The following is a 20,343-nucleotide window of genomic DNA, read 5'->3' on the forward strand; positions in this document are numbered from 1 at the left end:
CGATCCGAATACGCCTACGTTTGGCACACACCACCCCCCTCCCCCTGCCCTCTACCCCCGTCTCACCTCCTCACCCGGCAGGACATGGCAAGCAACAGTAGCCGGGAACAGGCGTGGAGCCGCTGCGGCTGGGCTTGTTTGGCCGCGCGCTGGCTGCAGTTTAGGCGGGCCTTCACCAAATCTTTAGGGGCCCGGTAGCCAATGCAGCCGTTATCCGAGTCCATCCGCGGCGGTTTTGTCAAGCTGTATCGACGTAATTACTGTACATCCAACTCTCAAATGCCGACGGTCAAAACTCGCCGGGCGGACTTTGACAGCATCGCACAAATCATTTCGTCCTCGCATGTCACATTCTCTCCATACCATTGGACATAGCCTCGAAACACGTTGTCCTGGTTATTTTACTTGACACGCAAGCCATGGACAAGATTTAATATATCTTTACTGCGAAGTGCGTAGGTAATTGACATTGCCTCAGCGACGCCCTTCGTTCCTCAATCGACCGTCAATAGCTGCTCAAAGAACCCAGCAAACTCCCCACTCGGATGCCTGAGATGTACTTCTAAAATCCAATGCAATCTATGGCCTTTCTTATCCATGCTCGCCATTGACTGTGTATTGCCACTCGTGATATAGTGTGTGATCTTGTTGTTTGGAATGCGCTCGTGCGGAAAGTCTCCAACTATGTGTCCAGCAATATCCGCATTCCATTCCCACCCGTCCTCCTTGGCGGCAGAAACAGCAATCTCATACAACTCCCCTCCAGTCATATCAGGGCGCTGCTGATACATAGCCTTGATCTTGTGCCACATTGGATCAAGAGCATTTGCAAGTTTCTTCTTCTCCGGATCGTTTCCCAGGACATACGAGCGACCAAAGTCGGCCTCCCAGGCTTCAAATACCGGTCCCAGATCAATTACTAGAATGTCATCTTCTTCGATGATGCGATCAGGTGGGCTATCTCGGAATGGAAGTAGAGTGTTTGGCCCGCTTCTGATAAGTCGTTTGTGCCAATGCGTCCGCACGCCGTAACGCTCTTTGCCGAGCTCGTGGATCTTGTCACTCACAGCCTTCTCGCTCTGGCCTGGCTTGATAAGAGTCCTGCTAATCTCTTCGAACATTTGTATAGCTTTCGTCTCCGCATCTCGAAGAGCTGCTGCTCGTTCTTGCTCAGCAGTGGTCGCTGCTGAGGTCATCATGAAAGCTCCTTGCAGAGATACCACTAATGTCAATAATGGGTGTATTGAGGTATTCAAGCATCGAAGGATCTAAGGAGCATTCTTTAAACAATCGTGGGCGATGTACTGTATAATCCTTCGCGCGGGATAGATTCTACCTACCACGAAGTCGAACGTTCCACCTCATATTGAGTATTATGTCATCCAGCTTACTCAGGGGCTAAGGTGAGCCTTCTAATTTATTTCTAGAAAGTTCCCACGTATAGGTATACACCCAGACGACTATAGTTGAGTTTATCTACGTGGGACGAAAGTCAATGCATATTCTACCTCTATAGTCGTCATTCATATATTTTCAGACTCAAAGACACCGTGGACACTGCCATTGATGTTACGCAGTGAAGCATTCTTTGGACGTCCTACCTTTGTGTACAATGTTACTATCATGGCTGCATATAAACTGTTCTAATGTGACACCAGGCACGCCTCAGACCAGTTACACAGCCTGTACATAACACGCACGTACCTTAGGCCTCCAGCTTACTATAAATTCAACATCAATGCACAATCAGTCTCAATCAACACGAACTAAAATGAAGTATCCAACACGCAAGTGAAGTTGAACCATTATGATCGTCTCTCATACAGTTATAACAGACCTCCAGAATGTATTTGCTTTACAGACAGGTTGAAGTGACGTCGGCCTCGGAGCGCCACTACTTGGCCATACTTGAAGAGTCTGACAAACTTGCTTATTGTAACGTCGCGCCACGCTTGATTTCAGGCCCGGCGTCACTGTCTACGTCAGGCCTGGAAACTAATCACTAATAGATGATGCACCGCTTTGACTACGAAGAACTAGCTCTACACTGCAGCACTTGTTAACCTAACATCTTCGTTAACTTGTTGAGGGGTGAATTGTACAAATGAGTTATACATGGTAACCTGCCACATGTGCTAGACTCATGTAATTTCCCGTGAGCGAAGCCCTGTTCCCATCCCTGCACATTCCCTACAAGCTTTTCTGCAGACATCTAACTGAGGGCAAAGTCCGTGGGCGGCGAACCCATCATGCCACTATATCATCAGGAGATCGGCCGGACGCCGTTCGACCTGACATCTGTGCCACAATGCTCGCCTAGTATTAACATAGGTCGCCTCGTCTAACGGACCTAATCAGGACAATAGACTGGAAGACCGGATAGCAAGCTCATGCGCCAAGTCCCAAATAGGTATTTTGAAGATGGAAATGGCGACCCTGGTGGGCGAAGCAATGCCGATGTTACTCTTAACTGCAACCAGGGTTTATCAACCATGAAGATCCCTGATTCGAGTGATCATTATAAGTACTTAGATCTGCTCTTTGATCAATTCGACATCAATCGCTCAAACACACCAACACTCGATCTCAACTACTTACCGACAATCTCCAAGCGCCAGACCATCTTCGTCCGCAAACCACATACCGACCTACCACTCTTCAAAATGCGCGCTTCTATCCTCGCTGCTGTCGCCTCTATGACTTGCCTTGCCTCAGCCCGCATCGTCGGCTTCGCAGTTCCCAAAACCATAGCCACCAACTCTCCCTTTGATATCACTGTCATCTCCGAGAACTACATCCAATCGGCACAAGAAATCTCGATCGCGTACGGAGTTACCTCCGGCCCGGTGACACCATACCCAGGCACCCTTGGACGTCTCGTTGGCAGCGCCTACCTTGGTCCCGACGCGTCCAACACGCTGAGCAACATCACCATCACTGCTACATTGGATGGGGACATCATTGAGAAGGGCGATGGGTTGTTTTCGGCTGCGCTGACGAGTTTGTATGGTGTTGCGTACGGACCAGTATTGCAGAACTTCAACGCGAGCATTACTGTTGGTGATGTGACCAGCGAGGAGCTGGTCAGGAGTGGTGCTGCTTACTAGAGTAATAGTTTGCGAGACGGTTGTAGCTGTTTAGCATGTTTCAGGCCTAGCGAGCATCGTTGTCTAATTTTATATTGTGTAATTTGTACCTTTTAGACTCAATTCTTTCTATATACTCCTGAGCGTGTTGCAAACCTGTATTAGACCGCGAGCGCGACTCGAATTGAATCGCATATATCTCAAAATACACCCATTAGATAGAGTCTTCTTACAAGTAATGACTGCCACATTTTCTTGCGTTAGTCTATCATGTCTCGTTTCTTACCACAAGTCCAACGAGTAGCATGGTTACCTATATCTGCCCATTCGCTTTAGTGACATGTCGATCGGGTTTGCACCTTCCTCTTTCGCACACCAGTGCATGCAGGTACAGCTACAAGGGTGCAGCTATGAATATATAGCTTTCAGTGAGATCCTTTCAGCATATTGACTACCTAGGTACGTTTTCAAGAGTAAACAAAAACTTGTTTGTCAAAATGAAACCCATACCATTCACCAAAGCAGCATTTCTAACCACTCTCACCCTCACCCTCACCACGCCAGGCGTATCATCCCAATACACAACCACATCACCCCTCTCCATACCAATCCGTCTCATAACCCACAACATCCGCTACGCAGCCACCTCTCTCTTCACCAACGAAGCCCCCTGGTCCACGCGCCGCCCCCTCATCGCCGCCGAACTCCACCACGTCGCCAACGCACCACCCAACTCGCTAATCTGTCTACAAGAAGTTCTACACAACCAAGTCGTCGACATCCACACGGATCTCAACGCCGGTACGACCGCAAACACAACAGCCACCGAATGGGCATACATCGGCGTAGGTTGTGATGACGGCGTCCAAGCAGGGGAGTACTCACCAATCTTCTACCGACCATCCGAATGGCGCCTGCTCTCATTCCGTACGGTCTGGCTCAGCGAGACGCCAGACGTGCCTAGCAAAGGGTGGGATGCGGGCAGTGTGCGAATTCTGACAATAGGCGTGTTTGCACATGTGGCGACCGGGCGGGACGTGGTGGCCATGTGCACGCATCTGGACAACCAGGGGACGGTGTCGCGATTGGAGTCTGCGAAGCTGATCATCGAGCGGATTAACGGGTATACGGGTGCGAATGGGACGGGCCCGGTTGTGCCGGTGTTGTTGGCTGGGGATTTCAATAGCGAGATGGGCCAGGAGGCGTATGAGGAGATGAGCAGTGCGGCATCGCCGGTTGTGGATTTGAGAGCGCAAGTGCCTGAGGGCATTAGGTATGGAAATGTGAATACGTTTACGGATTTTACGGATGATACGGGGGATGATATTTTGATAGACTTTTTATGGGTAGGGCCAAATAATGCAAGTTTCTGGAAAGTGGAGGGATACGCGGTGCTGGCGAATAAGTTTGATAATGGGATTTATAGCAGTGATCACCGGGCTGTGGTTGGAGATGTTGTTTTGATGTCATGAGGTCGAAAGTTGGAGATATTGTTAGTAGTATGATTGGTGGTCGTATGACGAGCCTGTGAGAGATTCGTCAAATGGCAACACGAGTCTTGCTAATCCTCACAGCCCAGAAGAATCTATCCTGGAATAGGATGTATCGTACGCATGTCTTGACTTTTGACGATAGATGAAAAGAAGAAGCTCCCCAGTACAGTACTTCTTCGCCTTTGGATCCCCGCTGATTTCCGCCCCCGCCTCGCCTGCTAGTCCCGGCCCGCCACTACAGGTACCGGTCCAGCTTCCGAGAGCTTCACCACCTCGGTGGAGCTCATTTGCCGATACCAACAGCCATGCTCTGTTCATCGCAAATGGCTCTACAGAGGGCCTCTGTACATCTTCTAGGTCCTCTGGATATTCCACCACGTTTCAATTGTCTGGTTGTACCCTCACCCCTTCATACCGTACTACTCCCACGTTGAAGTATCCTCAGCCATGGCAGGCTTCGTTCAGAGGGGCGTCAAGAATATCCTCCAAAAGAGGCCTAACGACGTAGTCTTTCTCTCTGCCCTTCGCACACCCGTAACGCGAGCAAAGAAGGGTGGTCAGCGTGATGCATACGACCACGAGTTACTCGCTGCAGTACGTACACATATGGTCTCGGGCAACACAATCGTAACGCAACCTAGGTCCTCAAAGCTACGCTGGCGAAAAACCCGAACCTCAACCCGGCCAGAATAAACGATGTCATGATTGGTACAGTCCTGTCGGAGCTTGGTGGCTCAAAGGCTGGACGCATGGCCGCCGTACATGTCGGATACCCCAGCACAACATCTTTTCAAACAGTCAATCGCGCATGCGCCTCCGGCCTAGCAGCTATCACAGGCATAGCGCATAGCATTGCTGTGGGCGCGATCGACGTGGGAGTAGGAGGAGGAATGGAGAGCATGACACGAAACTATGGATCGAGAGCTATCCCGACCCAATTGTGGAACAAGCTAAAGGAGTCGCCAGTAAAAGAGGCGCGAGACTGCATCATGAACATGGGGATCACAGCGGAGAACGTCGCAGAACGGTATGGCGTGAACAGGGAAGACCAGGATGCGTTTGCGGCTCGCTCGCAATTGAAGGCTGCAAAGGCACAAGAGGAGGGTCTATTCGACGAGGAAATAATTCCTGTTGAGACTATCTGGCGACCAGACCCGGAGGTATTGGAGAAGGAGGAACTTATAACTGTAATTAAGGACGACGGCATCCGAGGAAACACAACCGTGGAAAAGCTCGCAACCATGAAACCTGCATTCAAGGAGAATGGAACACTTACGGCTGGAAGTAGCTCACAAGTCTCTGATGGTGCAGCTGCAGCTCTTATGATGAGGCGAAGTACGGCACAAGAACTCGGCTTGTCATCTTCTATCATTGGCAAATGGGCCGGTACCAAGACCATTGGCTGTGACCCCGATGAGATGGGCATCGGCCCTGCCGTAGCCATTCCTGAACTCCTTGAGTATGCAGGCATATCGAAGGATGACATTGGCATTTGGGAGATCAACGAAGCTTTCGCCAGCCAAGCTATATACTGTATAAGAAAGCTGGGGATTGATGAGTCCAGGGTAAATCCCAAAGGGGGAGCCATCGCGCTTGGTCATCCACTTGGAGCAACTGGGGCTCGACAACTGGCCACGCTGCTACCAGAGATGGCGCGTCAGGGACAGGAGCTGGGCGTGATCAGTATGTGCATAGGCACAGGTATGGGTATGGCGAGTTTGATTGTTCGGGAGTAGACATTGAAATTTCGACCGCCTTTGCGACTCTAAATGTGCTGGGAATCTTGTTCTGGGTAATATGCAGCCACTTTCTCATTCACCCGATAGGTCTTTCGCCGACTTCTTTTTCTTTTTGGATCTTGAGGCAAGTAGATCGTCAAGATATGACGTCGATCGCTTCGTGGCTCTGATTTGCTGGGTAATTTTGGTCTTTTCTGCTGGCGGTTGTGCAGTCTTGCTAATTTCATGCTCGCTTGACTCCCCACTGTCGCTGTGGGCATCCTCATGTCTACGGCCATTGGACGCCTCGTTGCGAGACTGTCGTGATTTCTTGGACGATGTGAACATTGACGCCCTACCCTCCTCCTCGTCGCTTGCGTCCTGAGGAGCTGCAGTTCGGGGAGGATTACGTGTTGTAGAACTCTCCGTAACTGCTGGCGGCCCTCTCGGTCGCTGGGCCCTCTCTTTTGCAACCTTCTTCCCAAGGAGATTCTGTAGCAGCTTGTCATTTGAGGTGAACCTGCGGCGGTTGAGGAAGTCGTCATCGAAGTTCTGCGCGCCCATACCGAGACTACTAGACACTCAGCCATCATGCCTGCAGATATGTTGGGTCTAAACTGACGTTTCGGGTCCGCTCACAGCGAAGTCTTTCTCCTCTTGCTGGAATGCGTGTTCAGACTTTGTAGGCTGAAGCTGCTCATCAGAGTTCGGAGACAGCCATGACGCTGCTATTCGCTGTAAGTTTGCGCGACTGACATTCGCCTTATTGTATATTATGTCCGCTTCGGAAGCCTGTTTCGGAGCTGGCATGATCATATGTAAGTGTACGTAGCAGCGCAAGATGATAGCTTGTGCGAGCGATACGAATCAGGTTTGGAAGCGCGGCGCGATTTAATATTTATATCCATGCAGGGTTTATGTCGCTGCTTTCTTCTTGAGTTCCCGGCTTGGCAGCCGCAACAACTCGTCGAAACCTTGATCAACCGCATCCGAGGTCTTTTCTAGGGTTATCTGCTTTGCAACCATCTCAATAGCACCTTTTCGTTACCTCGTCTGCTCTACAACTTGTATTGCAGCTCGTCACAATGTATAAACTTGCCAGCAGCAGGCCACTGGCCTCTTTCGCTACAGCAGCCAGGGTACGTATACCCTTCTCCTCCGGAGGTCTCTTCCGCGAGCGCCATTATATATGAGGACTCATTGCTGATTGATAACGATAGACATCCCTCAGAGTCCCCTTAGTTCAACAGACAAGAAACCTATCTATACATGAATTCCGATCTGCTGCGCTGCTGAAGAGTGTACGAAGCATTCTGCGCCCAACTTGAACCAGATGCTGATAAGATGATGACAGTATGGTATTGGTGTTCCTGCTGGAGATGTTGCGTATTCACCCGCAGAAGCTGAGAAAATTGCAAAGTCTATTGGTACCAAAACATAAGCTTCAAGAGAACGTTGAATTATGCTAATGTCTTCTAGGCGGGGAGGATATGGTCATCAAGGCACAGGTTCTTGCTGGCGGTCGCGGGAAGGGTACTTTCGATAACGGGTTCAAGGGTGGTGTCAGGGTCATCTACTCGTATGGTAGTAGGATTCGCGTTGCGAAGAAATACTGACCTTATCTCGTAGACCCACTGAGGCCAAGATACTAGCTGACCAGATGATCGGCCATAAACTGATCACGAAACAAACGGGCGCTGCCGGACGTCTGTGTAACGCTGTCTACATTGTGGACCGCAAGTACGCCCGTCGAGAGTTTTACTTGGCCATTCTCATGGATCGAGGAAGCCAGTCACCAGTAATCGTCGCTTCCTCTCAAGGTGGGATGGACATCGAAACCGTCGCGAAGGAGAACCCCAAGGCTATCATTACGACCGTTATCGACATTCACAAGGGTGTGACCGATGATATCGCACGGAACATCGCTACTGAGCTTGGCTTCTCCGAACAATGCATCGAGGACGCAAAGGACACGATTCAGAAGCTGTACAAGGTCTTCATGGAGAAGGATGCTACTCAGATCGAGATTAATCCCCTCTCCGAGACTACGGACCACCAGGTTCTTGCTATGGACGCTAAGCTTGGGTTTGATGATAATGCAGAGTTCCGCCAAAAAGATGTGTTCGAATGGCGGGACACTACACAAGAAGACGCCGATGAGGTCAAGGCTGCCGAGTGTGGTCTCAACTTCATCAAGCTCGATGGTGATATAGGGTGTCTTGTAAATGGCGCAGGTCTTGCTATGGCCACCATGGACATCATCAAGTTGAATGGAGGCAACCCAGCTAACTTCTTGGACGTTGGCGGTGGTGCCACTCCCGAGGCCATCAAACAGGCGTTTGATCTTATCACCAGCGACCCCAAGGTAACTGCCATTTTTGTTAACATTTTCGGTGGTATTGTCCGTTGCGATGCTATCGCAAAGGGTCTAATTGCTGTCGTTGAGAGTATGAACCTTCGCACACCGGTCATTGCTCGTCTGCAGGGCACCAACATGGAGGAGGCGCACAAGCTGGTAAGCTCTAGTCACAATCTATAACAGCTCGGTATACTCACTTATTCCTTAGCTAAATGACTCTGGACTAAAGATTTTCTCCATTGACGATCTTCAAACTGCCGCTGAGAAGTCAGTGCAACTTTCGAAGATTGTGAAGACTGCGCGTGAGATCGATGTTGGAGTATGCTCATCCCTTTCTATATATACATCTCATGCTAACATTACGATAGGTGGAATTCAATCTAGGTCTATAGAAACATTTCCTTGTTTCCTTTCTTACTGATCTACGCAGTCACATGAATGGGGCATGCTAGCTTTCTCCAACTCGCCTGTATCATGAATTGAGCCATTAAGGATTCCTTTTCTTGTCAACTATATCTTCCATAGGATTGCATTCGATGGCATTTGCAAGTAACATAGAGTCTGTTTAGCCTACTCTTTATCTGGATCTCAAATTCAATGATCCGACGCATATTGAGTACGATGCCAGAGCGATAATTATCAGCAATCTGGGTGGGAACTGTGGCCAAGTGCTTCATTAATATACATACCGTCGACACGACCCTACCTCACCGGTCCGATCCATATGGCACAACCCTCTAGCTGCGTTTCGCGATCCTGACTACTTGTTTGTGCCGTATATGTGTTATCACAATTGTTCTCATGTGCATTCTCGCGTCGAACACCCATGCAGTTTACTAACTGGCGAACAGCGAAACGGTCTCCACCTTGTCTGTCCTGGTGTGGGGACCTGGAAGGGCCCGCTTACCGAATGTGACTTCATACCTGGTACCTTTGCCGGCCTTGCAGGTCTGACTGGGGCAAGATATTAGGCAATGGCCTACCGCGATGATGCAAAATAGTTCTTCAGTCTTATCGTGCTTCTCTCTTGCATCCACCTGGAAACATCTGATTCCACCCACAATCTTATATCTCAACCACGAGTAATAAATAATATGTCTCGCGTTCTTCTCACTGGTGGAAGTGGCTTTATTGCCGCACATACCCTTGATGTACTGCTGGAGCACGGGTGAGTGTTCACTATATATCGCACTTGTCTCGTCGCACGTGCTGACGTTGCACCGCAGCCACTCTGTGGTCACGACAGTGCGATCACAGGAGAAGGCAGACAAGATCAAAGAGGCTCATCCCAATGTCGGCAAGGACAAATTAGATTTCGCCATTGTGGAGGATATCGCGCAGCCTGATGCCTTCGAAAAGGCGGTCGTTTCAGACCCGCCATTCGAGATTGTCTTGCACACGGCTTCGCCTTTCCATTTTAATGTCACGGATGTTCAGAAGGTTGGTGCCGTACATGTCAAAGTGTTGTTTTGTGCTAATAGAGCCCAGGAACTACTGGATCCCGCTGTTATTGGCACAACTGGAATCCTGAAATCTATTAAGAAGCATGCACCCACTGTGAAGAGGGTTGTCATTACGTCTTCTTTTGCTGCTATCCTCAGCCCCAAGACAGGTTTCGCTAAGGGTGTTACATATTCAGAAGAGAATTGGAACGATATCACTACGGAAGAAGCGCTCCAAAATCCACAGAATGGTTACAGAGGTCGGTCAAACAACAAGTATGCACACTATACCAACGGCTAATTGAACATAGCCAGTAAGACATTTGCAGAGAGAGCAGCATGGGATTTCGTGGAGAAAGAGAAGCCAAACTTCCAACTCTCAACCATCAACCCTCCGTTGGTCTTCGGCCCGATCGTGCACTATCTCAATTCCTTAGACGGCTTGAACACCTCAAACCAGCGTGTCCGTGATATCATCCAAGGTAAATCCAAGGCAGGGATCCCCGCGACTGGTGTCTACATATGGGTCGATGTTCGAGATGTTGCCCTTGCGCATGTCAAGGCGTTCGAAGCGCCAAACGCAGGAAACAAGCGTTTTTTCGTCACAGAAGGCGGACATTTCAACAATAGGTTGATTGTGGATATCATTCGGAAAAACTTCCCGGAGTACGAGTCTCAACTACCAAGCCCGGATGTGAAGGGCGGTGAGTATCCAGCGGATGGTGTGTTCACAGCGAACAACAAGCAATCGATTGAAGTGCTTGGTTTGAAGTACAGGAAATTTGAGGATACTATTGTTGACACGGTCAAATCGCTGCAGAATGTGGGAGCATAGTTGGTCTGCACAGTGCAAAATCTAAAGAGACAAGGTGTTAGCCCATGAAGAAGAACGCAGGAACACAGAAATGAATTTGTTTGAGACATCTCATATTGTTGAGCTTGACGGCTTTTTATTGAACGTCAACGTGCAATGCACTCAGAAGTTATCGTTTGAAGAAAAATAATCATTGCGAGCATAGAAATCAGGATCGCCACTTACCAGTACAGATTAGGACTCGCAGCCTGCACACATCTGCAGGCAATCACGACTAAGATGGGAAATTGCCATAACGAGACAGGCGATTAGTTTGCGAGGCAAAAGTGTTGCGGTGTGGAGGAAGATGTAGAAGAACATTTGGCCATGAGAGCTCGCACAAATTTCTTGCTACCTAGCGACCTACGCGGCTTCGGCGAAACTTGCTCCTCCGAGAGCTGCCCCTCCACCTGTTGAGTTGTTCGAGGGGCCATATCTACCAGGCAACATACCAAACATTGATCTGGACACCACTCTTACGTTCTCGTGTACATTAAATCTTCCCTCTCGAAGATACTTCGATCTTTTTTACGTCGATCAATCCATCCACTAGCTCCTGCGCAAAAAAAATAAACTCCAGCAAAATGGGTAGGAGGAATCAGAAGTGCGCCGTGAAGCATGGCTAACAGATCTAGCGGACTTTCAAGGCATTGCTCGTACGTCTACATCTATTGCGGCGAAGGGCTGCACAAACAGTGCTTGGCCTATTATGGGCTTTGACTTACACGCTTGTTGTTATAGAACAGTTCGTCGAATTCTACTACAAGACCTTCGATGAGAATCGCGCATCTCTTCAGAGCCTCTACGTAAGTATATATTACCCTCAAGTTGTACAGTGGCCTTAGCTAACCGGAGTCGTGAAACAAGCGCGAGCAATCCATGCTCACATTCGAGAGCGCCCCATCTCAAGGAGCAGTGGCCATCACCGAGAAACTAGTAGTACGTCCAATATCGTCCTACACAACCTGAAGTCCTCACTGAGATGCGCGATACAGGGGCTTCCATTCCAGAAGGTCCAACATAAAGTGAATACTCTGGATGCTCAGCCTACATCCGAGGATGGCGGCATCATGGTCATGGTGACTGGCCAATTGCTTGTATGTGCATACATTAGGAGAGGAGACGAAGGATATATCTGACAAAAACCAGGTCGACGAGGAGCAGAATGTTATGAACTTTTGTCAGACCTTCCAACTCAAGCGTGACGGCGGAAGCTACTTCGTCTTCAACGACGTTTTCCGCTTGGTATACGGCTAGATAATCTATCATTCATGGGTCATTATGGGAATCAAATAGCGTCAAAATGGGTATCGGTGCGGCAGGCGGTTATGGATTAGGCGTAGATCAAGACTTGGACTATCCTGGGCAGTCCTTGTCGGTACGATACCATACCTTATCTATGTTGAAGAACAAATGAAGTGTTCTATTGAGATACACCGTTGGAGACCCGTAGCAGAGCTAGAAGTGACTGTGATGAACGCATGTAGCGTATCTGAAACTGTATCGATGGCCAAGAATGATGTATTAAGAACAGGATGCAGAGCGCCTAGATGAGATCGTGGAGCACGGTGCCTTGGTAGACCGCTAGGGAACATTTGAGGCAATGCTCTGATCAAGATCAAGATCAAGAGGATTGCGTATGGTTGAGGCGCTGCAGGTAGCTAGGTAATCATGTCATGTCTCCATTTCCGGGAACGTTAGAGCCGCAGGGCTGTGAAGACTTGGCGCAGTTCGGCGCAACGTAAACTTCGTACGTGGTCCCGTAGGCAACGCTCACTTTCGCAAACAAACTCGACAAGACCACCAGCTTTCCACTCGCAATTGCAACCCGCTCCAGGCTCCAGACATCCACTGATCAAAGACTCCATTCCTGATAACTTCTGACGCACCCGATAACACTGCTACCTGTCCTTCGAGGCTTCGACTCACCTTTGTTTCCGCATCTACAACAATAATCAACAACGTAAACTTACCACAAGAAGTAGAGTCTCTGAACAGATACTCCATCCACCATGACTCTTGCCGAAGAACTTAGATCAAGAAACTTCAGTCAGTCCTCCAAGAGTGGTATTGGTCACTTCCTATTGCTAACTGTAAACACAGGTATATACGGACAATGGTCAGTAGACTTCAGCTTCACTGTCATCGTCCACATCTTTTCTGCCCCTATTATCATCGGAAGTAGCATCGTACTATATAATCTGCGGCCTCTATCGCAAGAATGTTTATCTACCGTCCTGCTCTCAAAACGGAATTCGAGAACAAGCGATGCATTACGAATGATAAAAAATGCCGGTATCAGACTCAGAGCTGACATATCCGTAGGACGGGAATCATATGCATGGTTCTCTGCTTCGCCCTGGGCATCGCCAACATCTTCCATTTTAGCATTGTCATCGTTTTCAGTGTCATCTGCCTGTAAGTCATGATCCCCCTTGAGTCTACTACACGTCTAACATATGTACTATAGCGTGAGCTCCTTCATCATTCTATTTATAGAGGTACCGCTACTCCTTCGTATCTGTCCAACATCCTCGAAATTCGATGCTTTCATCCGACGATTCGCAACAAATTACATGCGCGCTGCTGTCTATGGTGTGATGAGCTTGGTCCAATGGCTCTCACTCATAGTAGATACAACGAGCTTGATCGCTGCTGCTGTCTTATTGCTTTTTGCTGCAGTGTTCTACACTATCGCGGGTGTCAAGGGCCAAGGATTTGTCGGCAGCAAGACTTTGGGCGGCCAGGGCGTGGCACAGATGATTGTGTAGAGCAAAGACGAAAGGCAGCTACTACAGTGGCACCTTCCTTGGAATGGTCTGCGAACCTTATTTGGAACTTGAAGAGCATTGGGATGTTTGAGCTTGTGTATTATGTGGAGCGTGAATTACGCTTCTTTGATCAGTAGCTTTAAAAGTCGGACTGATTTGCGCAGAGCACAATGGAACTTGTGCGATATAGTACTTGGAGTTCTTTTCCCGTGTATCAATACCTTGGCGTTGCCCTCGTGGGAAAGGAACTGATATTCTGAAGCGACAGCATATTAACGTTGGTTAAGCAGACGCTGCGAACGGCTTTGTAGTAGAAATTAATGAAACTTGTGATGATTTGCAATACTGGTTCGAAACTAGCCTAACAACAGGAGATTTTAAATTTCGGTTGCCAAGTCGCGATGCTGGGCTGCATGTTGGTAAGTAGAAGAGCGCGCTTTGGAGCAAATGTGGCGCATGTCATGCATCGTGAAGAACACTCTACGGCATCCATGATGATCACATCCACAGCTCGCTCGCCCAGTTTTACCCCGCATAAGGTGCATGCAAAGCAACATAAATGCCGCACGCTATTTGGAGAGGAACGAATGAGGCGCATAGATGCAGTTCACGGCAGCAAAGAATTCGATCAGCTGGCGCTGGCGAATCAAGCGTTTGTTGGTTTATGGGAAAACATGGAAACCCAGGGTGCATGACCGGTGCCAGACCATTCATCAATCGAGACAGACTTGAAAGAGGCGGTGGCCGTCCTTCGTCCATCGTGATCCTGAAGTTTGAACCACGTTTTAAAGAGGGCTGAACTGTCTGCTGAGAGCCTGAGGGGAAGGACATGCAGGAAAAGAGTGTAGTATCCATTGAAGCCATATGGGTACAGAACTCGCCAGACCTTCCTCTCGCCTGCATCGTATCCATGGATGATGGTAATGATGATGATAAAGGCGTGTTCGTCTCATAGAACAACAGTAATAGCCCACGCCACAGCAAATATACATTCTTCAAAATGACCGCACATTCCAAGTTCGCCATACCGGCCATGACTTACTACATGATAAAAGGGTAGACATTGCCTAGCTAGTAATAGTATCCATACTGTACCCAATAAATACCCAGTCAGTGCCCCAACAGTCCAGGTGGGTAGTTGGCGCCGGTTTTGGTGTCATTGCGTGCGATTTCACTGGCCCAACTCGGGCAAGTGACGCAGCCCCAAACCTCTCCGTGCGCCGCTCCTGCAGCAGCTCTTAAAGGATCGACAGACGCTCCCCACGGACATCTCAAGGTTCCCTACTACTACCTACCCTACCTACCTGATTACCTTAAAGCTTCAACTTCCAATTACCTACTTCGTTGAAGACAAGTACGACTGTGTCAACTAGCCTACTTGATTTTACTGGCTCCAATGGTCCTTTGACCAAGACTCAATCGCTACGAATCAATTTCCTTATCATCCATATCTGTTACTATATACAAGGTATGTCTGGACCCCGAGATCCTGTTTCCCAACACTAGAGATACATGGCCATCTATGTTACCTTTCCAGAGCCTCTTGAAGCATTCTTCTAGTTTTCGTTGTGAAGGAGAATCTTCCTTCTGCCAAATGCTTTTGATTGGCTCCAATTCAGAAGTCTTTGGTGAAAGGTTTCTGCCATATTGTGTCATTATCACGTCCAGAACGACCAAAATCCCCCAGTCTGCAGAAATATATGAATTCTTCGAGAGTGATTGGACAACTACTGACAACTGTCTGTCATATATAGACCACTACCGCGTCGTTACTTTACCGATCAATTCATGATGTCAACTCCTTCGATCCCACCTCGTCCGAACCGGGGACAGAACCTCGACCCTTCGAGAGCTATGGAAACTCCTAGCATACCTCCCCGACCGAAAGGGAAGCGCGGTGATAATCGTTCCGTCTCCCCGGGTCGCACGTTTGCTCGGTCGCCTCTGAATGACCCCTCATTCGTTCATACCAAAGGGAAAAAGCCAACTAGTGATGATAATACCCAGATCCGTCGGCCTCCAAGTGTGTCACAGCTTCCCTCGATAGGCCAGGAAGGTCATGAATATATGGTCAATGATCTTCATCCCGAAGATGCTTCACCGCCCGAGCAGACAAAGTCTGTTAGTAGAGATCTACCTCTACACGCTCCCACAGCGTCGGTGTCTGCTGCAACTGCTAAAGCCAGAATCTCTGGTGTCACTCGTCCCGAACCTACATCTTCGAGAGGTGAACTCGAAGTGAAAGCTCGACAGGCCAATTCACAACGCTCTGGGTCTTCAGCTGGAGATGTTTCACGCCCAGCATCGATGATAAAAGATGACGATGAACACGGCATTCCTCAAATAGGTTTTCATGTACCCATGTATCCGAACGCTGGAGATGTTCAGGCTCCGACCCCGTCTCAATTGCCTCAGCATGGTTCTACTGGGGTCGGATTCTTTAACAATGGAGCCCATCGAGAGGGTCGACAGCACACTCGTACCAAGAGCGGCCGGAAAGTCTTTCAGGGGCCTCCGGGAAGCTATGGTATGCACGGTCATGGAATGGCTCCACGTGACCCATTAGAGAAATCTTGGTACGACAAGCATCCTGAGGACGCGAAGAAAGAAGCAATGGGCGAATATGGTCCTAAGATTCAAGACAATCGCAAAGAATACCATATGAGTCAGGATGATCTGAATAAATTGGTGCACCATCGACTCGGTAAGCTGATGGTAGCTAGCCTGTCTATTATAGTTGACACTAATACTATCAGTGAAAGCTCGCGAAGATGCTGGCACACCTGCAGAAGAAGTTGGCTATAAAGTTTCTGAAGAATACCAATCGCGCATGGCCTCTCCCGCCATTAGTACGGAGAACCTAGCCCCGAATCCCTCCCAGAACCATCTAGAATCCCCACTTCGCAAGGTCGAATCGAACACTACAGAGAAGAATGATGTTATTCTCGGCGAAAAGTTGGGAGATCTTTCCCGCACTAGAACAAGTGCAACCGTTGGTGAAAGCCGGGAAAGTCTTGACCTTGTTCGGACCAAGACCCAGGAAGATCGCTGGGCGGAGGAGCATGGATACCATGCACCAATTCTCGCAGCTGACGAAGTTGCGAAGCACGAGTTTCCTGAATTTATGCAACCCGCTGTGTCTCCAGAATTCGACCGTGAGCGACGGCGCAGTGCTGAATTTACTCATGGCGAGCACTCTCTGCGAAAAGTGAACAGCCGACCAGAAAGTCGTAACAACGGCTCTCTCAATAATTTGTCACGATTTTCAAGTCGCGAGCAAATCGAGGGTATTCATACACCACTTGACAATGTTCAAGAGTATGAGCCGCTGTTCCCAGAGGACGACGATGAGAAACTATCAAAGAAAAAACCGAATGCGGTGGAGAAGTTAAAGAGACCTGATCTGGCTCGTTATCACTTTCCAAGTCAAGATGTGTGGGAAGACGCGCCATCTCATGTTCATTTGTCCACAACGGTCGAGACCCCCGAGCCAGAGGCAGAGGAGGAGATTGGAACCGAAGAGACTTCGCCTAGAAAGGCTTTCGAAAAGCCTGAGGATGAAGCAGCTCGTAAAGAAACTATTACGAAGCAAGATCAGCTTAACTTCATACCCGAGCAAACTAAGAAGCTAGCTAAAACCCATATAACTGCCGCTATCATGGCAGATATGCCTACTAGACCTGGTTTGAAGCAAAGGTTCCCAAGCCGTGACATCTGGGAAGATGCGCCCGATGATGTGCATCAGTACACAACAGTGGATACACCTGAAGATGAGCTTGATCGACAGCTTGAGCCTATGTCACCCGACGACGTACCAGATATACCAACAGTGCCTGCCCGACCAACAAAGAGTAAAGCAGCTGATGGTGTATCGCCCGAGAAGAAAGCGCCTGTTGTGCCTGGTCGACCAAAGCCACAAATACCTGCACGGCCAACGCGTGCGTTTCACCGTGCTTCCGACGATTCTGATCCCTTCGAAAAGACTGTCTCTACTGAAAGCGCAGATAGTACCGGTAGTGGTGAAGCTAGCACAACGAAGCAAAAACCCCAAATTCCTACCAGACCAGGCGGAAGCAAGTTAGCAGCTCTAAAAGCAGGCTTTATGAGTGATCTCAATAGCCGCTTACAACTTGGCCCTCAAGCCCCTAAAGTTAAGGAACCTGAGAAAGAAGAAGAATCTGAGAAGGCGGTGGAGCCAACACCGCTAGCAGATGCCAGGAAAGGGCGAGCCAAAGGTCCATCAAGACGCAAACCTGGCGTCTCGCCATCCGGGATTGCTCCATCTACGGCGCCTCAGACTGTGACGCCTGTTTCATTCAGCGTTTCCGCACCCCGAAGTATCTTCTCTATCTCTAATGAGGGCGTACTGAGCGTGCCAACTCATGATGATGGTACTCTAAACGTGACGGGCCAATCAGCTCCTTCACAAACATCACAAATTATAGCTGAGGTACCTCTAGAACAGGACCCTGCATCTACTATTAATGCTGTTGACGCTGCTGATGGCGTCAATCTTACCAAGGCACCTACAGCTGAGCAGAGTACACAGACTGGCCAACTTGATATTCGGATCTCCTCGCCCACCGGCGAAAAGGAGAACGTTACCGCGTATGTTGGTGGCAATGCTCACGAGGATGGTGATGTTGTAATAGACAAGGACGGAGTGGAACATGTTAGCGGAAAATCAGCTCCAGCATCACCTACGGTTTCGAATGCTTCGGCCAAACCCGTTGTCAATGAGCCTGACACTATAGAGCAGAAAACAACTGATGGCGAGGCTTGAGAGGTGTCATAATATTTCACCGGTATTTGGCGTATGGTATTGTCTATGTAACACTCACTCATCCATATGTATGGTATTTACTGCTTGTCGCTTCCATCAAGTGAAGGCATCATTCGCCTCAATATATAGTAGTGAATATTATAGGCAATGACAGATACCTGTTGGAAATCCGCGTCAGGTTAGTGCGGTGTGATCATGTCAGGTGTCTAATCCTTCGGGATCCGTGCAACCAACTTTCCTTGTGAGTGAACAGATCAATTTCCCGAAGCTGGACCGGGCCGCCGCAATCGCGACCGTGGCTAATTAACTTATGAGCACGCGAGAATCAATGTTCCATACATCGAAACGCAAGTCTATACGGACGACTTCTCACAAAACTTCGACCTCAAGCGCACGGCGCTCTCACAACTTCACCACGTCATGTCCGCCCAACACGACTTTGCACCTTACCAGGATGCCTCCCCCGAACGAGTCCGCGCGCTCTCTCCTCCTCCAAGATCTCCTCCGCCGCAGCGGATAGGCATCCGCTCCCCGCGCGCAAGCCTCGACCAGGCCCGCGGTCCCAACAACATCAGGAATATCGGCACAAAGGCCGTTACGAGCCCGCGCATCGGCGGCAGTGGCGCTGGTGCTGGTGCTGGGAGAAGTTATTTCGATGAGCCGGCAGGATGGGGCGGTGCTGGCGCGAGTGGTGCGAGGAGTCCGGACGTCGGGCCTGGCACTGGCTGGGGAGATGATGCGGCGGTGACCGAGAGCAGAGGGTGGTCGAGGAGGGAAGAGGTGGATATGTTTGAGACGAGGCTGGGCCTGAGGATGGATTATGAGGCGTGTCTTGCGTATCTGCTGTTGCCGCCGGCGGGGGCGGTGTTGCTGTTGGTGCTGGAGCACAAGAGTGATTACGTGCGGTATGTTGCGGGCTGGGCTGGGCTGGTCGAGAAATGTCTCTACATGAAGAGGAATAAAGTGCTAATGTGTGGGGAGTCTGACAGATTTCATGCGTGGCAGTCGGCGCTGATGTTCTCGGTCGTGTTCATCGTGCACGTTATATTCTCGTGGAGTGCGTTCATATCGTATATCATGCTTGTGGGAGATCTGGGACTTATTGGGTATATGACCTACCGGGCGTATCTGGATGGTGTGTGCAGGTCCGATCATGCCGATTCGATACTGACTCTGTTCTACAGCGGAATTGCTCGACCGCTTCGAAGTCCCTTTCTTTGGGCCGCTAGCGAGCTCGATCCTCGACGACGAATGAATCAGACCGCCAAATTATACACGTGGGTGAACATAATAAGCATTTCCAGGCGTTTGCATTCTTGGTGTTGGGGATAGTTGTAGAGCAATTCATGGTGGACAGCGGCAGGAGCGTATCTGTTCGTTCATCTCTTGGGCGCATGCAGCTTGACAGTATTCTCTTTCGTTCTAGCTAATACAGCAGATCTATCTGTCCGAGAGTAATGTATAAACAATGCTGGTAGGAGAGTAATTCTCGGCATATTGGTTTTCCTTAGCGTCAATATCATTTCTCCGCCTGGAGTCAGTCAGGCAGGCGAAGTCGTGAGAACCTCACGATCATGATTGTATAAAGTGACATGCTGATTGATGATGGGGAATACTTCCCAAATGGCACTGCCTAGCAAAATGGGAACTACTAAAGTTTAGTCTAGCTCGTATTCAATCCAGAATTCCGAGTTCTTCTCCCATTAAGTTGCGGACACATAAACTACAGTCGTCGTAATGAATGCCGTAAGTGGTATTGATAAAGATAGTGTTATCCGCACGGTCGCGTGCACGAGGTCAGGACTTACACTGGTCTCTCTGTTTTCTCGTGACAAGTG

At 49.3% G+C, this 20,343-nt stretch overlaps 11 protein-coding genes across 11 annotated transcripts; 9 read left to right on the forward strand and 2 right to left on the reverse strand.

The window, feature by feature from the left end:
- Positions 1-372: 372 nt before the first annotated feature.
- EJ05DRAFT_473948 (Creatinase/aminopeptidase) lies at positions 373-1,313 on the reverse strand. The gene has a single exon (XM_033743498.1). It carries the CDS (start codon positions 1,197-1,199, stop codon positions 495-497), a length of 705 nt encoding a protein of 234 aa, XP_033603902.1. The 5' UTR covers positions 1,200-1,313; the 3' UTR covers positions 373-494.
- Positions 1,314-2,222: 909 nt separating this feature from the next.
- EJ05DRAFT_473950 (uncharacterized protein) lies at positions 2,223-3,349 on the forward strand. Its single transcript, XM_033743499.1, has one exon. It carries the CDS (start codon positions 2,391-2,393, stop codon positions 3,105-3,107), a length of 717 nt encoding a protein of 238 aa, XP_033603903.1. The 5' UTR covers positions 2,223-2,390; the 3' UTR covers positions 3,108-3,349.
- Positions 3,350-3,548: 199 nt separating this feature from the next.
- Positions 3,549-4,660, forward strand: EJ05DRAFT_473951 (uncharacterized protein). The gene has a single exon (XM_033743500.1). It carries the CDS (start codon positions 3,584-3,586, stop codon positions 4,556-4,558), a length of 975 nt encoding a protein of 324 aa, XP_033603904.1. The 5' UTR covers positions 3,549-3,583; the 3' UTR covers positions 4,559-4,660.
- A 62-nt stretch (positions 4,661-4,722) lies between these two features.
- EJ05DRAFT_473952 (beta ketoadipyl CoA thiolase, TH2) lies at positions 4,723-6,554 on the forward strand. The gene is made up of 2 exons (XM_033743501.1): positions 4,723-5,173; positions 5,221-6,554. The coding sequence occupies exons 1-2, from the start codon at positions 5,027-5,029 to the stop codon at positions 6,313-6,315; spliced, it is 1,242 nt and encodes a 413-aa protein (XP_033603905.1). The 5' UTR covers positions 4,723-5,026; the 3' UTR covers positions 6,316-6,554.
- Positions 6,455-7,149, reverse strand: EJ05DRAFT_536229 (uncharacterized protein; the record flags this gene model as incomplete). The annotated part of the gene is made up of 3 exons (XM_033749300.1): positions 6,920-7,149; positions 6,564-6,868; positions 6,455-6,492 (listed from the first exon to the last, which is right to left on the reverse strand). The coding sequence occupies exons 1-3, from the start codon at positions 7,111-7,113 to the stop codon at positions 6,455-6,457; spliced, it is 537 nt and encodes a 178-aa protein (XP_033603906.1). The 5' UTR covers positions 7,114-7,149.
- A 233-nt stretch (positions 7,150-7,382) lies between these two features.
- Positions 7,383-9,411, forward strand: EJ05DRAFT_508618 (succinyl-CoA ligase-like protein subunit beta; the record flags this gene model as incomplete). The annotated part of the gene is made up of 7 exons (XM_033748020.1): positions 7,383-7,436; positions 7,518-7,598; positions 7,652-7,724; positions 7,777-7,876; positions 7,927-8,812; positions 8,865-8,975; positions 9,025-9,411. 7 exons carry the CDS (start codon positions 7,383-7,385, stop codon positions 9,046-9,048), a joined length of 1,329 nt encoding a protein of 442 aa, XP_033603907.1. The 3' UTR covers positions 9,049-9,411.
- Positions 9,412-9,666: 255 nt separating this feature from the next.
- On the forward strand, positions 9,667-11,112 carry EJ05DRAFT_473955 (NAD(P)-binding protein). Its single transcript, XM_033743502.1, has 4 exons — positions 9,667-9,824; positions 9,883-10,096; positions 10,145-10,358; positions 10,410-11,112. Exons 1-4 carry the CDS (start codon positions 9,751-9,753, stop codon positions 10,931-10,933), a joined length of 1,026 nt encoding a protein of 341 aa, XP_033603908.1. The 5' UTR covers positions 9,667-9,750; the 3' UTR covers positions 10,934-11,112.
- Positions 11,113-11,234: 122 nt separating this feature from the next.
- EJ05DRAFT_264644 (nuclear transport factor 2) lies at positions 11,235-12,278 on the forward strand. Its single transcript, XM_033740294.1, has 6 exons — positions 11,235-11,539; positions 11,587-11,607; positions 11,693-11,757; positions 11,819-11,890; positions 11,947-12,048; positions 12,101-12,278. Exons 1-6 carry the CDS (start codon positions 11,536-11,538, stop codon positions 12,206-12,208), a joined length of 372 nt encoding a protein of 123 aa, XP_033603909.1. The 5' UTR covers positions 11,235-11,535; the 3' UTR covers positions 12,209-12,278.
- A 413-nt stretch (positions 12,279-12,691) lies between these two features.
- Positions 12,692-14,059, forward strand: EJ05DRAFT_473957 (golgi apparatus membrane protein-like protein tvp18). The gene is made up of 4 exons (XM_033743503.1): positions 12,692-13,000; positions 13,055-13,070; positions 13,277-13,369; positions 13,422-14,059. Exons 1-4 carry the CDS (start codon positions 12,964-12,966, stop codon positions 13,720-13,722), a joined length of 447 nt encoding a protein of 148 aa, XP_033603910.1. The 5' UTR covers positions 12,692-12,963; the 3' UTR covers positions 13,723-14,059.
- Positions 14,060-15,094: 1,035 nt separating this feature from the next.
- On the forward strand, positions 15,095-18,715 carry EJ05DRAFT_264914 (uncharacterized protein). The gene is made up of 3 exons (XM_033740295.1): positions 15,095-15,190; positions 15,477-16,426; positions 16,494-18,715. The coding sequence occupies exons 2-3, from the start codon at positions 15,511-15,513 to the stop codon at positions 18,503-18,505; spliced, it is 2,928 nt and encodes a 975-aa protein (XP_033603911.1). The 5' UTR covers positions 15,095-15,190; positions 15,477-15,510; the 3' UTR covers positions 18,506-18,715.
- A 210-nt stretch (positions 18,716-18,925) lies between these two features.
- EJ05DRAFT_483828 (uncharacterized protein) lies at positions 18,926-19,760 on the forward strand (the record flags this gene model as incomplete). The annotated part of the gene is made up of 2 exons (XM_033745289.1): positions 18,926-19,640; positions 19,690-19,760. 2 exons carry the CDS (start codon positions 18,926-18,928, stop codon positions 19,758-19,760), a joined length of 786 nt encoding a protein of 261 aa, XP_033603912.1.
- Positions 19,761-20,343: the final 583 nt, after the last annotated feature.

The sequence above is a fragment of the Pseudovirgaria hyperparasitica genome, assembly GCF_010093815.1.
Source record: "Pseudovirgaria hyperparasitica strain CBS 121739 unplaced genomic scaffold EJ05scaffold_3, whole genome shotgun sequence".
NCBI lineage: Eukaryota > Fungi > Ascomycota > Dothideomycetes > Acrospermales > Acrospermaceae > Pseudovirgaria > Pseudovirgaria hyperparasitica.